The 17,105-nt window shown below is 35.8% G+C and overlaps 1 protein-coding gene across 1 annotated transcript; it reads left to right on the top strand.

Annotated features, from left to right (window-relative positions):
• The first annotated feature begins 296 nt into the window (after positions 1 to 296).
• SLITRK6 (SLIT and NTRK like family member 6) lies at positions 297 to 8,808 on the top strand. Its single transcript, XM_054214242.1, has 2 exons — positions 297 to 729; positions 3,989 to 8,808. Exon 2 carries the CDS (start codon positions 4,004 to 4,006, stop codon positions 6,524 to 6,526), a length of 2,523 nt encoding a protein of 840 aa, XP_054070217.1. The 5' UTR covers positions 297 to 729; positions 3,989 to 4,003; the 3' UTR covers positions 6,527 to 8,808.
• Positions 8,809 to 17,105: the final 8,297 nt, after the last annotated feature.

Raw genomic sequence — 17,105 nt, 5'->3', positions numbered from 1 at the left:
TGTTTTGCAAAATCAGCCATTAACAGACCTTAAGTAATCTAGAAGATATTTAGCTGAATTTTACTTTCCGAGGTTCACTTAGATAAGGGAAAAAAGAGGTGAGAGAAATTGCAGGAGGAGGAGCTGATCTGTCTCAAGGTGGAGCTGTATCTTGTATTAAATGACACTGGCAGATTAAAGCTCTCTGGTGGGGAAGGGCTTAAAGGCTGAGTCAAAAGCCAAGAAGTCTCTTTATTTACGCCTACCTCCCAGCCCCTGGCAATCTGACTAATAACAAACTGAGCTAACAAGAAAGACTAGAAAGAGCAGAGAGAACATAGAAGCAGCTTGGATCTAAAAATTTGACAAACCAAGTGATCAAGTCAAGCTCTGCTGAACATCTTGTTTGTTTACTGCATCCAAATGCTTGCAAACAGTTAACTATATGCAGAAAAGCCAGCATAGCTGTGAAGTATGCTGTGAATTTTAATTGAGGAAAAAGGACAACTGCTTACAGGATGGTCTAACGTGCACGCTGTCTGGAAGATTATTTTCGTCAACTGAACGCTTTGTACTTTGTCTTCTGAACAAGGATTTTAACTTTGTGGAGCTGTAGTATTACCAGAGCTTGCAGCAGAGTGACACTCAGAAGAAAGTGTGCATTTTTCACAGGGAAAAATTACATTGCATTGAAACAGCTGCTGCAACTGTGCATTACTGAGCGTTTCAAGGAGTGTTACTGCTGTACAGGTAAGAAAGATTCCAGTTAGTTAATTAGCTTCATGTATAATAAATTGATTTCTCAGTGTCAGTTGAATTTATTTTTCTGCGTGACTTTGTATAACTTTTACGTTAAATTATGGCCGTTTATACTGTATTTCAAATGCTCTGCCAGGTGCATTTATTCAAACTGCCAACTGCATGGAATGTGTGTATTAAAAGAAACACCGATTTGAGATCCCTTGAGAGGGGAGAAATGGGCACTTGTTTTTATTTTCTGAAGAACAAGAACGGTCTTAAATGCATCATCTGACTATGATTCCCATCAGAATTTAAGAGGCAATCATGAAGGCTTTTAGAAATTACCAGTTCTTAGCTTGAGGCTTTGAAATTCTTCAACAAGCACTTTTTAAATAGCTGAATTAAAACAAAACACCAAGTAAAATGAAACAAGATAATTCAATGTTTTAAAAACATATTATTGATTATTACTTGTCAAGCATGTGATGCCTTTGCTATAAGGTGACTACTTCTGAAAGTATTCAACTTTGCCTCGTAGAAAGGACTGTGGCAGTTTTCAGTCTTTCAGAATTCATATTGCAAAAAGCTTAGTTACTTTATGCAGTTAGTGACTTAAATGAAAGCAGATAAAGCCAGGAAACTCAAGTTACCATGTAGACTTTGCTGAAAAGCCTCACCACATGAAAGAGAAAAAGGCCATCTTTGTCAAGTCTTTTAAATTGAATTTTATTTTATTGTGAATTATTTCAGTTAAATGTTAATCATCTGTTAGTTGAAAGCATTTTTTTTTGTTTTACAATAGTAGCCGACTGAGAGCTTCATTACATATTCCTGAGTGTTCAGACACAAAAAAAAAAAAAGGAAAAAGAAAAAAAGAATGCAACTCCTATTAATTTTTGTTCTGTGTATATGTGTGTGTGAGAGTTCTTGCAGTGTTCCCCACAGAAGTATGATGATGATTAAAATGAGAACGTTTTCCAATTGGTTACAAATGCTGTAACTTTCATCTCTGAGAAGAGGGCTTTAATTTCTATAACCTAATTTCTCAATATGCACTAGAAAGCAACATGCTTTTCAGATCCCCCCCCCCCCCCCCGTTAATTTTGCTCAGGGACTTTATAAATGCAGTTTGAATTTGATGCAGACTGAAGCTGGAATTCCTACAGAGAAAAAGTGTACAGAAATAAAGTCTAATTAGTCATACAGTAGGTTGGAAGCTGGCATCTGTGTCAAGAGCCTGCATTTTTTACCTGGGGTCACTGGAAAGGATATTGATGCATGTAAAGCATGAATGAATCTCTAGCATAATATGGTCCTAGGATTACTCTGCCTACTTTAAAATTACATCTTGACATGTTGTGTCTTAACCAATACTTTTTTGGAAAACAAACTTAAAGATATGTATATTAAACATAGGCATCTGGAGTTCAAGGAGTGTTAGAGGAGACAATAAAATTATTTGTTCGACTGAAAGGAAGATAAAAGGTCACTTTTTCTCACACTGTGAATTGCACTTACTGTTTCTAACCTCATACATCTACTCCCACTTATCAGGAACTAATAATGGAGAAAAACATAATTCACTGCACACATTTGCTGTTGTTGCTTTTATGTGTGTGTAATACTCATATCACAGTACTTAAGTGCCTGCATGTATAAATCTTCGCAATCTGTTTCAAGGGAAGCCTTGAGTAAACAGTGTTGCTGGTTACAAAGGTACATGATAATTAAAATATGTATTGATGAGATGCCAAATCATGTTGCCACACTATAAGAATGTTCATGTATGTAATTGAACAGATTCTTCTATAGCATTCTAGTCTTTCAGAAATTGACACTTCAGCTGGTTGATTGTGTAGTGACATTCTGTACTCCATGTTTCAATAGCTTACTTTGAAAGATCAAGTGACCTTTATTAGATGGATTACTTAAGAAACCTGCTTAGTTCAGTCCTAGAATAAATAGTGCACCCAAAAAAAGTTCTTGTGTTTTAAATAATCCATTCCATTGTAACTTTTTTTTTCTTTTAGGAAATGTGCAAATAATTAAAGATTATAAACAGAGAGTTCATTCCATCTCATATATCAAGAAATACCATTGTTTTTGCTAATTAGACTACCTTGATAGAAACAAATGTAGGATTTTCAAATGAACAGTGTAGCATAAATTAATTCAAACCAATAACAAACGCTTGATTTCAACGTGTAAATTTTGCTGGTGACTCCATAGTTATACTGTAATGATGCATTTATCAGGTATTGCAAAGTTCAAGACCAGCTTGACAGCTGATAATTTAACTTATATAACATACGGATGATACTCGTGACCATTTTTAACTCATAAACCAGAGTTAGTTCCATATACATTTCAGAATTTTTGTGGTAATTAATGATTATAATAATTGGAAGAAGTCTAATAATTAATCACAAAAAAATGTTTGCCCCTTGCCTACCTGTTTCTTCTGACATGAACTGTGTTGTCAGTTCTCTTTTATTTTAATTGTGTGCACAACTATTTTGTGTATATTATATACAAACATATTACACTACTATGTGCTGTGTTCCCACTTTCATTAAATATCCACAAACTAGAACATAAGCATTAAAATGTAAGTAAAGAAAAAAAATAAAAAATTGTCTACTTCCTTTTCAGTTTGGGGCTACAAGGCTTGCAAAGGAAATACCTTATGATTTACATACATAATGCAGAAACAAAGGAGAGATTCCCTGTCTCCTGCCTAAATGGGCTTTTGCTCACAACACATTGTTGAACCAAACCAAATCTTACTTCTTCCCTTCAGCAGCTGAAGTCAAGCTTAGCAAGGTACTCCTAAAATTTGCAGTGCTATATGGTGACACAAAGCAATGATCCAAACTATTGTATTAGCCTTAATATAAGTTGCTCAGGGTTGTAACTTATTACTGTTGTCTACTGGCAAAACATTCTATATGATATATAAATAAAGACAACGTATTCCTGATTATCTTCTACTTTGGTGTATCGGAGTGAAAGTACTGAAACACTCCCCGTATGACTGTGTTCATTGATTCAGTACATTAAATGAAATATGTTTTTCTCTGTTTAGAGAATCATTCATATTTTTTGCATGATATAATATTCTTTGAAAGGTGAGGCAGCTGATTACAAGCACTAGGAATGGTTATTGCTCCCCTGCACCCCAGGAAAAAAACACAAAACAAACGCTGTGAAATCATAACTCCATTACTTTTCATTTTTCCTTTTTTTTTCTTTTTTTTTTTTTTAATAGAAACTACTGGGCAAGATGAAGCTCTGGATTTTTATTCTATATTCAGTTGTGGTTGCATCTGATCCTTTACAGTCACAGCCTTCTTTTTCTTCAGTCAGAGGATCTTGTCAGAGTTTGTGTTCCTGTGAAGAAAAGGATGATACCATGATTATAAACTGCGAAGAAAGAGGCATCAAGACGGTATCAGAAATAAGTGTCCCACCATCACGGCCTTTCCATCTTAATCTGTTAAACAATGGCCTGACTATGTTACATGTGAATGATTTTGCTGGCCTTGTTAATGCTATCTCTCTACATCTTGGATTTAATAATATTGCAGATATTGAGCCTGGGTCTTTCAATGGTCTCAGCCTTCTTAAGCAACTTCATATCAATCACAATTCTTTAGAAACACTTAAAGAAGATACGTTTAATGGATTGGAAAATTTGGAGTTTCTTCAAGCAGACAACAATTTCATCACATTGATTGAAGCAAGTGCCTTCAGCAAGCTCAACAGGCTTAAAGTGCTTATTTTGAATGATAATGCCATTGAATATCTTCCTCCGAATATATTTCGGTTTGTGCCATTGACCCATTTAGATCTTCGTGGAAACCAGTTACAGACACTGCCCTATGTTGGCTTTTTGGAACACATTGGTAGAATACTAGACCTTCAGTTGGAAGATAATAAATGGGCCTGTAACTGTGATTTGCTACAGCTGAAGATATGGCTAGAAAACATGCCTCCTCAGTCAATAATAGGTGACGTTGTATGCAATAGTCCTCCTGTTATCAAAGGCAGCATCTTAAGCCGATTGAAAAAAGAATCACTTTGTCCCACTCATCCTGTCAATGAACTTGAAGATCCTTCAGGGTCGCTGCCCTTGGTTGTAACCACCTCTATCAGTGATAGTCACCTTTCAACTAAGGTGATTCCTATCCTGAAAGCTCCTACTAAAGAACCAAGTTTAATGATTCATACTTCAAAGCCTACTAGTCAGTTTCCAGGAATCTATTGTCCCATCCCCTGTCACTGCACCAGCCATATGCTCTCAGGAGTCCTCATGCACTGCCAGGAGCGAAATATTGAAAGCTTGTCTGATTTAGGACCGCCTCCTCCAAATCCTAAAAAGCTTATTCTAGCTGGAAATATTATTCAGACATTACTGAAATCAGATCTTGTGGATTATGCTAGCCTGGAAATGCTTCATCTGGGGAATAATCGCATTGAAATCCTTGAGGAAGGATCCTTTTTAAATCTGACTAGACTGCAGAAATTGTATCTCAATGGCAATCATCTTACAAAGCTAAGTCAGAATCTCTTCCTTGGCCTTCACCACCTTGAATACTTGTACCTTGAATATAATGCCATCAAACAAGTTTTGCCAGGGACATTTAGTGCAATGCCAAAACTTAAGGTCCTCTACTTAAATAACAACCTTCTGCAGACTTTGCCACCCCATATCTTTTCAGGTGTTCCACTTGCCAGATTAAATCTGAAAACAAACCAATTTGCTCATTTGCCTGTAAGCAATGTCTTGGATGAACTGGATATGCTGGTACAAATTGAACTTGAAGACAACCCTTGGGACTGTACCTGTGATTCAGTTGGGCTGCAAAAATGGATACAAAAACTGAGTAAAAACACAATGATGGGTGATATTTTTTGTAAATCTCCAGGACATCTAGCAAAAAAAGAACTGAAATCTCTGAACAGTGAAGTCTTGTGTCCAGGTTTAATAAACAGCCCTGCCCTACCAACTCATGCCAGTTTTGTAGTTGTGACAACTTCTTCTACTACTACCAACACTGCAGACACCATCCTGAGGTCTCTCACAGATGCTGTCCCACTTTCTGTTCTAATACTAGGACTTCTAATTGTGTTTATAACTATTGTATTTTGTGCAGCAGGAATAGTTGTTCTTGTTCTTCATCGGAGACGAAGATGCAAAAGGAAACAAGCAGATGAACAAATGAGGGATAGCAGCCCAGTTCACCTTCAGTACAGCATGTATGGGCATAAAACAACACACCACACAACGGAGCACCCAGCTGCAACTCTCTATGAGCAACGTATGGTTACTCCCATGGTTCAGGTCTACCGCAGCCCATCCTTCAGCCCTAAGCATTCTGAGCAACAGGAGGAGGGAAGTGAAAAAGAAGCTAATGATTCCAAACATCTCCGACGAAGTCTCCTGGAAAGAGAGAACAGTTCACCTCTTACAGGTTCAAATGTCAAATATAAGGCTACAGATCAATCTGCTGAATTTCTGTCTTTTCAGGATGCCAGCTGCTTTTATAGAAACATTATTGAAAAAGAGAGAGAACTGCAGCAACTAGGGATCACAGAGTACCTAAGAAAAAATATTGTCCAACTCCAGCCTGACGTGGAAGTTCATTATCCTGGAACACATGAGGAGCTGAAGCTAATGGAGACACTCATGTACTCCAGGCCAAGAAAGGTTTTTCTAGAACAAACTAAAAATGAGTATTTTGAACTCAAAGCTAACTTACATGCTGAGCCTGACTACCTGGAAGTCCTGGAGCAGCAAACATGAAGTGATAATATGTTGGACTGGGGATGACTATCTGTAATTCTGTTTTAAGTTGGAACGGTTGTAAATAAAAGTGCCTTATAATTACATGTCAACAGTCAGAACTTAAGCACAGCAGTAATCCTAGCAAAAAAAACCTCAGGGATCACTGTGGGAAGCCATGGGGTTGCGTGCAGGCAATATGTCTCACCCCAAGTTAAACATGAACTTTGTGTGATTGAACTGTGGGAGGAAGATTGCTTATTGCAATATTACTCTAACATTTTACAAAGGTGTGTATGGCACTCTCCATTCTGTACCCAACGTATGGGAAATATTTGTTACCTTTACTCTTTCATTTTTCCCTCAGTTTAATTAGGTTCATTTTGAAAAAAACCACCTGTGTTTGTAGTTACAAAATTAGAGTGTATTTGTTAGGTACGTTAGTACATGCACTGCATACATGACCATTGTCTGCAACCCCACATAACATACCCATATAATAAATACGAAAGGAGTTGAACTGTTGTCATACTAAATGTCAGTTAAAAAAAAAAAAAAGAAAAGAAAAAAAAAAAATGTGTATGCACCCAGAGCCTGCAAATATTTAAGTATTTTACATGGAACTTCATCATGTGCATTCTGTATCAGTATGTGGAAGGAAAAACACGTAACTATGTTTACCCAACATCTTCAATAAGAAGAAAAAAGCAAGCCTTTTGCTACTTTCCCTGATAGCTTTACCTAAGTTTGGACAATCTTTTCTTGAGCTGCTGCTATAAAATATTGTGCATCACTGGTGTTTCAACTCATAATCCTGGGCAATTTGAAAAGCTACTGAGAATCAGCTGTAAATATATTACTGTGTTTAATAAGTTTGGGGTTTTTTTATATATCTATATATATATAAATATCTTCTGTGCTGGCTTTAAATATTCTTGGAGGAAATGAGTTTGCTGTGGCTAGGAACTTCCAAGTTCAAATACAGGTCCTTTCCCACCCTACTCAAAAGCAACTCCCAGGCAGAATAACTGCAACGAATCACACACATGTGGAAGAATATTAGTATTTAGTTGTTTGTACAAAAATATGTTATATTTTCTGAAATTAGAAGAAATTTAAGTGTTGTGGGAAAAATAGGTTAAAAAAAAAAAGTAGAACACTGCAGGTTTATTTTTGCAATGAATTCTAGCTAGATTTATATTTACTATTTATTCTGTATAATTTTGTATTTTTTTTTCAACTCACAAGAAACGAAAAAGCTTATTCCTGGCTGCCTTTCAAGCAAATCAAGGAACTGCTCTCTATCAATTAAAAAGAAATAAAGAGGTTTTTAAATGTCTTTTTATTAAAGGTCACTTTTTAAAGAAGGCAGCAAATCCTGCATGCACAATTTAGAACTGTTTGGGAATTAAACACAACTCTTCTCACTCCTATTATGTGGACAGAAGCATCTTCTTCAGAGCGCAGTAAGGACATTCAATTTCTGTGCATGAGTGACAGTGCCAAAACACAAATTCTGACCTGCATTTATCTTCCTCTAAGCAAATCTTTTGTAAACTGACTATGCATGAACTTTTTTTTCTAATCTCTATTTGTATAGCAAAAGATCAGCTTAATTACTACATGTCTATATATGTATGCTAAAGTTAGCATTGAAGTCTTGATAAATTCAAAGTAAAAAGTTATATTCTTTAGTTGAGCTTACTGTTGATGTCTTACCTATTTGTATATACAAATGTGAGTTCTTCATGTTCTTTGTATGTAAGATTCTGACAGAAAATTTTCCTACACTACATACGAAAGTCAGATTCTCAGTTCTTTCAAATTTGCATAGAGATAATGACTTTGAAGGTGCTATCCTAATTTCTCTAATTTGAGGATCTGACCACATGTTTTATCTGTTAACAGATTATCTTCCTTATTAATGTTTTTGAGGTGTCATCACTTTGCTATGGAAGTCAAACTTGGCTTTTAAAAATCAAAATGTCACTTATTAGAGAATCACTATCCTTTCCTCTTTTTATGAGAATAATTTAGTTCAGAAAACCTATGTATTTAGGAGGATTAAGAAGAGTAAATCTGGTGAAAACATATTTGTTTCATTGCTATCTTTTTTCCAGACAAGTAAAGATAATGATAAGTGTTACTTATGCATGTAAGGGTGAGACAAAAGCGAAAATGCAGCTACATTGACTTTACATTAACTTAGGTATGTAATGTTATTTTAGCTGTCCTTGCATATTCAAGACATGTGAATGGGCTTCACGGAAATGCCATAGAACCCATGGAAACCCATGCCCTGATCTGGAGGAGAAACTGGAGCCTGGGTGGGATGACTCAGAGCATCAAAATGACACTAGATGTCTAAATTTAAACAAATTAATTTCACACAGAAAAAAAACCAAACAAACAAACCAAAAAACAACTAAGTAGATTTATTATTTGAAATAATTAAGATCCAATGGAAAATTGAATTCAGTCAATGGAAGTGACCCTAGAAAGCTTTGAATAAAGAATCAGACCTGCAAATATTGCTGCTTTTTGAAGCTCAGAGATCTCAAATGATATAGAGAAAAAAACCCCACAAAAATAAACAAACCAAAAAACACAACAAAAATGTACATAGTACTTGATACCAGAGTTTAGTATTTCAGCATCTTTCATTTCAGTAGTTATTTCCTTTATTAACAAATGGGTGTAAAAATAATACCCTACGATTGGTAAGATGCAGGGAAATGTTGATTCAGGCCCTCAGGCTTATATTTAAGAGAAGTAGTAAAGACAATTGCCACATGCACAGATGTCACTTTACTTAACTGCTAACAGTTGTTTGGCAGAATGTTGAGGACAACTGTGTGGTAAAACCTTCTTCATTGCAGTCTCAAAGCATCAGAAAAAAAGTGAGCTAAATTCATGTTAAAGCAACTCAGTTACATAGCTATATCAGAGCATCACTCATCAGAATTAAAGAGAGTTTTAGCTTTTAGCTTTCTCTTAGCAGGGAGATTCACATGATTCATTTATATAAGGGCAACTGCACTCTGTGGCAGTCTGTAACACTGTAAGTGGTATTGCAGGATCCAGGAATCACTCAAATATGGCGCATGTCATCCACGTTCCTATCATCTGTCCCTACTGGACTGCCATGTAGTGAAAGTTTGTATGATGAGGAGAGCGAGCTCTACCTATAGCCTTATTTCTTCATAACATTCTCAGACAGTGATTTTCCAGTTATAAGGAAACTTTATATTGCCATAACTAAAAGGGATGAGAATTTGGCCTTACATGATTATTCTTCAGCTAACGAATATCAATATCTGCTGATAAAAAATGAATCATGACATAAGGAAGGCATCACATACAAAGAAAGCAGGATGCAATATCTGTTCCTAAAAGTTCCTTGGGAAATTTTCATTAAAACAATCAGAAATGTGTCCTTAATGTTACTGGTGTTTGCAGAAATTTGGGAAGGGTATTCAGAATTTTTTTGTTAAAACCATATTCTGGTATTTATATTTATTTTCCATTGACAGGCACAGTTAAGTGGTTTTATATGTTTCACTTAGCTACAATAGTGGAGGCTGGAAGGCAAAGCATGTTTGATCCATTTTTCTTCTGTCAGCATGATAGTTTAATTGAGTGCGAGAACAGTGCTTTGTCAAGCACACTGGTGTACGTGGAAGCTATGTCATTGTTGTTAGGGTACCTCAAGGTAACCAACACTACCTTTTTTCCCCTCACATTTGAGTGAAGAAAATATATTAAATAACACTATAGATCTGTTCCCTAAATAAACAGAAATTAAAACAATTTACAGCACTTTTTTATTTTAAACTGGTTTTATCTTTTCAACTTCATAAAAGTCAAATGTATTTCTTTTTCTTCCTGCTACAGGTATTTTTCACACAGGCTTTAGTATTGATATTCAAATATATTACCTGCAGTGATGCCTCTCCAAGCTTCTGAACAGAAAGAAACAATCCCCCATCCCAAAACCTGCAAATTTACACATAAATTAGCAGATTTGCCTTTTCAGAAATGGTCCAATATTTTCAAACATTCTTCTCCATTAGAATGACAGATCAACCTTTCTGTAAACAAATTCCAGATTGAAATTGAGTTTATACATTTTTGTCAGTGATGTGTCAAATCTACCAAGGCTTGAATCCAAGCCTTTTTCACCTGCCATCATTGTTTCTCTGACTGGAATCTGAGGATCAGGTTTTGGCTCCTCTTTGCATGACAAAGAAGTCCTCAGTATGACCCCAAACAGCACATGTTTACAATGTGCCACTTACTTACCTACATAGAGATTACTAATTGTATAGTATGCTAAACTGAAGAGATAAGTTTGACTGGGATGGCAAACCATCTTAAAAAGATCCATTTCTGGCATGTTAATAAAAAAAAGTATTTACCACAAATAAAACATTATTTCACAGGATAAACTGGTAGTGGCAAGGCAAAAATAGAGATTGAATCTCAAACTCATCATCAGAAGCAATTCTGGATTATCATTCTGAGGATGCCATTGTCTACAGCGTTATATTTTATCAGCCACAAAAACACAATCTGCAAGTTTCACATAGATGCACTGAAATCATCATGAGGGAAAAAAAACAAAACAAGCGCTTCTTTTAATTCAAAAGATCAACTGAGAAACTTACTAAGGACTCAGGCACGTTTCTCTTCTCTTGTGCTCCCCAACACAGAATACCTTCATTTCCATTAATGCGTTTCCATCTCAGACAAATTCTGCTTAGCCATACACAGCTCTCTGGCAGTACAATCTTCTGTTGCAATTGAAACTACCCCTTGGAGAGGTTTTGCAGTGTGTGCATTGCCTTCAATGGTCAGTTCCTCTGGGAACTGATGTTTGTTACACGATGTTGGATTTGAGACAGGGAAGATGGATCTACACTGATCTTGTATAAGTCAAAAGATCTGTCCCTTTTTGATTTTCTGAAGTTTATGACATTCTTGATCGTGTTCGAGGAGTTGGTATCAAATCCTTTTTTTCCTTGAAACAGAAGTGAACCATAGCTGGAACCAATGTGGGGAAGTTAATCCCCATACTGAAAAGATATAGCATGGCACTTTCTTTCCTGCACATCTCTTAACAGTCAGCTTTGGCTTTTTACACAGCAGAACAAATTCCTAAGAGCCACAGTCTAATGGAAAGCAGCTAACCTTGAGGAAGAAAGTAAAATGCCAGATGCTGCTCAGCTCCATGAAAGCAAGATGCAATGAAGAGATTTTTTTTTTTTTTAATTCAGATACATCAAGATGGAGTGCAAGTACATGTGCACAGCACATTTCATAAAACATTTAGCAAAGTTTTCTGTTTTAAGACATTTACTTCAAAATATTCACAGTGTGTTTCTCCTATTACTACTGGAAGGACTGCTACTATTACTTTAATTTTGTGCAATGGAATGATGGAAAACAGAAAAGAAGAAACAACTTGGTTTAATATTTCAAGGAGAAATGGTATTTATTGTAACTTCAGCTGTTTGCCTTTGTAGATCAATTCATCCAGATTACTTAATTTTGAGAAAAATTGTTTTAGAATATAAGAAATTTTTAAATCTTCCAGTTGTAATTAATTACCAAATAAACTGCAAAAGAAGAGATAATTGTTCAAACAGAAAGAAGTCTGAAGCCTTTTTATATATGCAGAAATACTATGGAATGTTAGCATAAACTTGCACTTTAAAATAAACTATACAATTTATTTAGTTAGCTCATGAAAGTTAGTATTACTTTTGGTTTTAAATTGAGTCATCTCAGCATTTTTGCATTTTTTTAGAATTCAAAGCAAATATAACACTTCGACAATGACACATATTTGAGTTAAATGCATATTAAATGGTTCCATACCAAGGCATATTAAAAAAAAATAATACTGTCAAATATAATTTGATACTCCCCCTATCTTTCCCTGCTGAAACTGCCTAGTGTGCTGTGCAGAAAAAACGCACATTTCCTGGGAAAGGAGACAAGAAGATGAATTCTTTTGTAACTTTGTTATACGTATTTTTTGAGAAGTAGAATATTACAGATTCCCATCCCTGTGATGGATTATGTTCACACAGTTCATATGAGATGTAATTACCTAAGAAGTTCAGACTTAAAGCAATTAAATGCATGATATTCTTAACAGATGGGATTGACCTAAGTAGTAGTCTATGCAATCATGTTCTTTTGTAAATGTAAGGTTGTTGCAACTTCACTGTTTAAAAAACTCTTGTGTGTCAAATATACTTTCAATATATCTGCTAAATCAGACCCCAAAGATCCTCTAAAATCTTTAAGAAACTTGATAAAATGAAAAATTCCAGGCTGCCAATTCTGGGCTAGTTTATGGGCATCCAGACACCCTGGATCTTTGGGTACTTGGAGCACAGTGAAAAATCTCTAAGGTCATGTGTTATAGAGGACAAGTTTTTGAGCAACAATTAAAGATTTAGATTGCTCATTTCATCTGGCCTGAGGTGTTCAATATCCCACACCCTTGTATCACATGATTTAAGGATGAATGTAAAACACTAATAAATCAGAAATGTAACATTTAAATTACACTATTCAAAAAAGGTAAATGATTCCATGAGATATCATGAAGTGAAGATTAAGATATGGAGACTTTAACTGCCTCATGTGTTACCTAAGTGTCTTTAAGTAATATATAATTTCAGGAGAGATGGGGGGAGGTGGCATTGCCATCTATCGACCACTCATGCATTCAGATTTCCTGAAATGAAATGCTGTGCTGAGGATAGCTGTATTCATGCTGGCATACATGATATTACAAAGTCTGAATTATGTTCTAGAGATTCTAAAGTAATTGTTTATTATAGACTGAAATCTATCACTGTTTTGAGCACTGAAGTGTCATCTGAAGTCAACTGGACTTCCTGCAGGCTCAGACTCCTTCATTAGTTTTATACATAAAAATGACCACAGAATAAACAGAAACTTTATTACTTTCCTGTGTAAAAGTAATTTTGTAAAGAAAATTATGTCTTCTGAATTTTTGATTCATGTCCTGATCAAAGGGCCATTAAAGCTAAGGAATGATGTCTTTTGGATCTGGAGTTATGCATCATCATCTTAGAAGTCCATGGTTTTGTCTGCAGAGATGTATGTAAAAAAAAAAAAAAAAGTGTGCAAAAACTTAAGGATGTTGCTGCACCAAGCGTGCAGCCAGCATGAATTGGAAGTAGACAAGACCAGTGACTGTTCTTAACTATAAGGCCTAACCACATGTTAACTTCACAAAAATTATTCTGAAGATTGCCATGACACTGTCCCCTGAAAAGGTGAAAAGTATGTGTCTGGTTTTTCCCTTTTTTCAACAAAAGCAAGTGCAAGGTCCTCCACCTGGGGAGGAAGAATGCTAAGCACCAGTATAGGTTAGGGGTGGACCTGCTGGGAAGTAGTTCTGAGGAGAAGGAGCTGGGGGTCCTGGTAGACAGTAAATTATCCATGAGCCAACAATGTGCTCTTGTTGACAAAAAGGCCAATGGCTGCATAGGGAAGAGTGTGGCCAGTAGGTCGAGGGAGGTCATTCTCCCCCTCTACTCTGCACTGGTGAGGCCACAACTGGAATACTGCATCCAGTTTTGGGCTCCCCAGTTCAAGAGGGACAGGGAACTACTGGAGCAGGTCCAGCGTAGGGCAACTAAGATGACTGAGGGACTGGAGCATCTCCCTTATGAGGAAAGGCTGAGAGAGCTGGGACTCTTTAGCCTGCAGAAGAGAAGACTGAGGGGAGACCTTATTATGGCATACAAGTATCTAAAGGGTAGGTTGAAGGAGGATGGTGCCAGACTCTTTTAATTGGTTCCCAGTGACAGGACGAGGGGCAATGGGCACAAGCTAGAACATAGGAAGTTCCGTTCAAATACACGGAAAAACTTCTTTACGGTGGGGGTGACAGAGCACTGGAACAGGCTGCCCAGGGAGGTTGTGGAGTCCCCTTCTCTGGAGACTTTCAAGACTCGCCTGGATGCAGTCCTGAGTAATGTGCTCTAGGCAATCCTGCTTTAGCAGGGGAGTTGGACTAGATGATCTCTAGAGGTCCCTTCCAACTCTGAAGTTTCTGTGATTCTGTGATTCCCCGCTTTTTTCCTAAAAGATAAGTATGTAAAGATCACAACATACGTTACAAGGGTCAACATCAATAGTAAACACCTGAAAGATATTTGGATAATAATAAAACCTTCTTCACTAGGAGAGGTAGTGCAGCACTGACATACGTTACCCAAAATATCTGTGGAAACTTAGTCCCCAGGAGATCTACAGGACTTGGCTGTACAAAGTCACAGCTGGTCTAGAGGAAGCAATAGTCCCGCTTGAAGCAGGAGTTTGGACTAGACAGCCCCAGACGTCCCTTTCAGGCAAAATATCTGTGTTTCTAATACGATTCTGCAAAAGACTTTTGAGGACAAAGTAGAAGAGGCTTTCCCTTCTATATGTAGGCTTCCTGAATATGCAGTTAAGGAAAAAGGCAATACTCAGCAAATACTGTCACGAAATAAAAGCATTTCAACTAAGTTCTGTAAGATATAAAGAAGCAGTAATATCGATGCTGCATCAAATTAAACATTACTTCTCTGATGTTGGTCAGAATGCATGTGTATTGTGGTTACCTAAGTTTATTGTTAAAAGTTTTTGTTTGTTTGTTTGTTTATTATGTGACAGGTGTTTTCAAATTTCTAAATAAAATGCTGAAACTATCTGAAACACTTGTAGAGTGATCCATTTCTGTACTAGTTGAATTAATAAACCTTGTTTTCTTTACATATTGGTGTTGTAATTCTTCATACATTTCAAAGGTAATGATAATCTAACTTTTTCAAAAGATCTTCCAGGCTTTAACAGTTCTTACTTTATATATCCTATTTGTCAGAAGACCAAATTGTTATGCAGTATGTGATAAATGTATATTTTAAATTAAAAATATTTTTTACGTAAAATGTTACTTTGAAACTTTCGGATTATGAAGCAGCAGTTGGAGCAAGGTGCTTCTCTAAATGTAACTAATTTAAAAAATCAGGATCTATTTGGTATAAATAGATTCTGATTGTTAAAAATCATATGACAATTTGCTTAGCTCTACACTCAGGTATTTGGGGAGCTGTGGTTTTTTTTATTTGCTTATGATGCTTCTAGCAAAAGTAACTTTTGGAGAACTTTTGATATTGCTAAAAAAAAAAAGTATCTAGTATAGTTAAGCAGCATTTAGAATGACTATACCTAATGAATTATCCTAAAAAGGTCATCTTTTCAGTTTGTTTGTGCTGTTCCCTGGGTGATTTATCGTTTCCTCAGCTTAATTTGCCACTTCACTAGGATCATATTTGCAACTGTATCAATGGAATTTTTAAACAATATGAAATTCCTAGGCTTTGATGATTGAAATAAGCATACACTTTTTCCAATAAATACATTATCACAGATGTGTTTGTTGGTAGTTTATTACACATTGATTATCACCACCTCAGTTAATTGTCTTGGGTTTTACCACCTTCCTTTGGGTCATGAACCACTGCAGATAATGCTGTGTCACTTTCTAAGAATGACAACTCTTTAAGAAAGATGAATATTAAAAAACATAGGAATTCCTTTACATGTAATGTGAGTATTCAATGGGACTACTCAAAAAGGTTCATTTATCCACATATGTTTTCTCAAATGGAGAGAAATGAGATCTCTTTGGTTTTAGTTGGACTTTGAATTATCTCAGAAAATAGATCAGGCCACTTTTCAACTTTCAAATCCTATGTTTTCTTAGAGTGTGTTGTTAAGGAGAAGAAGGTATGGGCAATATTAATGCTGAGCAGTGGAAAGGATATCTGACCTCTCTTTGGCTGAAGTGCAGTGCTTCATGGTAGTGTTAATAAGTAATCTGTCTTTTCACAGTCCTTATATGGTATGTTATCTATTACTTGGGACTAGATACTTCCACGCAGATTTAGAGGAAAAATGCACACAATGGTATTTTCCTTTTTTTATACTCTTCTCTAGGAATGTACTTTAGTCATTCTTAGTCATCCCCTAAATGGATCTTTTATTTGACCTAGGATGGCTGTTAGTAAGTTCATAATATTTACATGTGTAGGATCACTGTAGAAGACAATTTTCACAGACATAAATATAACAAGAAGTGCTTTCTTGGCTTTTTGCATGGAATCTTTTTAAATAGAATTTCCAAACAATTTCTATTCTTATGATGATTTTGTATTATATTAATCTTGCAAACTAAAGCTCTGAAAGGTAGTACAAACCTGGATGTGTTTCTACCAGAGCAATTATTTAGCCAGCTGAGGAGGAAGTGAAAAATTCAAATGTTTAAAATAATCACAGAGAATAATCTATAAAATTTAATGAAACATCTGCTACATTGAGATTAAACACAAACATGAGTTCAAAAGGTTTTTTCAGAAATTGACACAAAAATGCTCCTTACTCCTACAATTTGAAAGTAGAAAATTAGATAGAAGTAAAGTAATTCATTGATATTAATGTCAATCAAATATGTGATTGTTTTCTACCCACATATGACAATTAACTCCCACAAAGATTTGAAAATTTTCTT

This window comes from Rissa tridactyla, chromosome 1, assembly GCF_028500815.1.
Source record: "Rissa tridactyla isolate bRisTri1 chromosome 1, bRisTri1.patW.cur.20221130, whole genome shotgun sequence".
NCBI lineage: Eukaryota > Metazoa > Chordata > Aves > Charadriiformes > Laridae > Rissa > Rissa tridactyla.
Note: the sequence above shows the minus strand (reverse complement) of the source record. Positions and strands in the feature narration are given on the sequence as shown.

What these genes read in the sequence shown, in the direction of transcription:
- SLITRK6 (XM_054214242.1), top strand. Translation starts at nt 4,004, where the DNA reads ATGAAGCTCTGGATTTTTATTCTATATTCAGTTGTGGTTGCATCTGAT.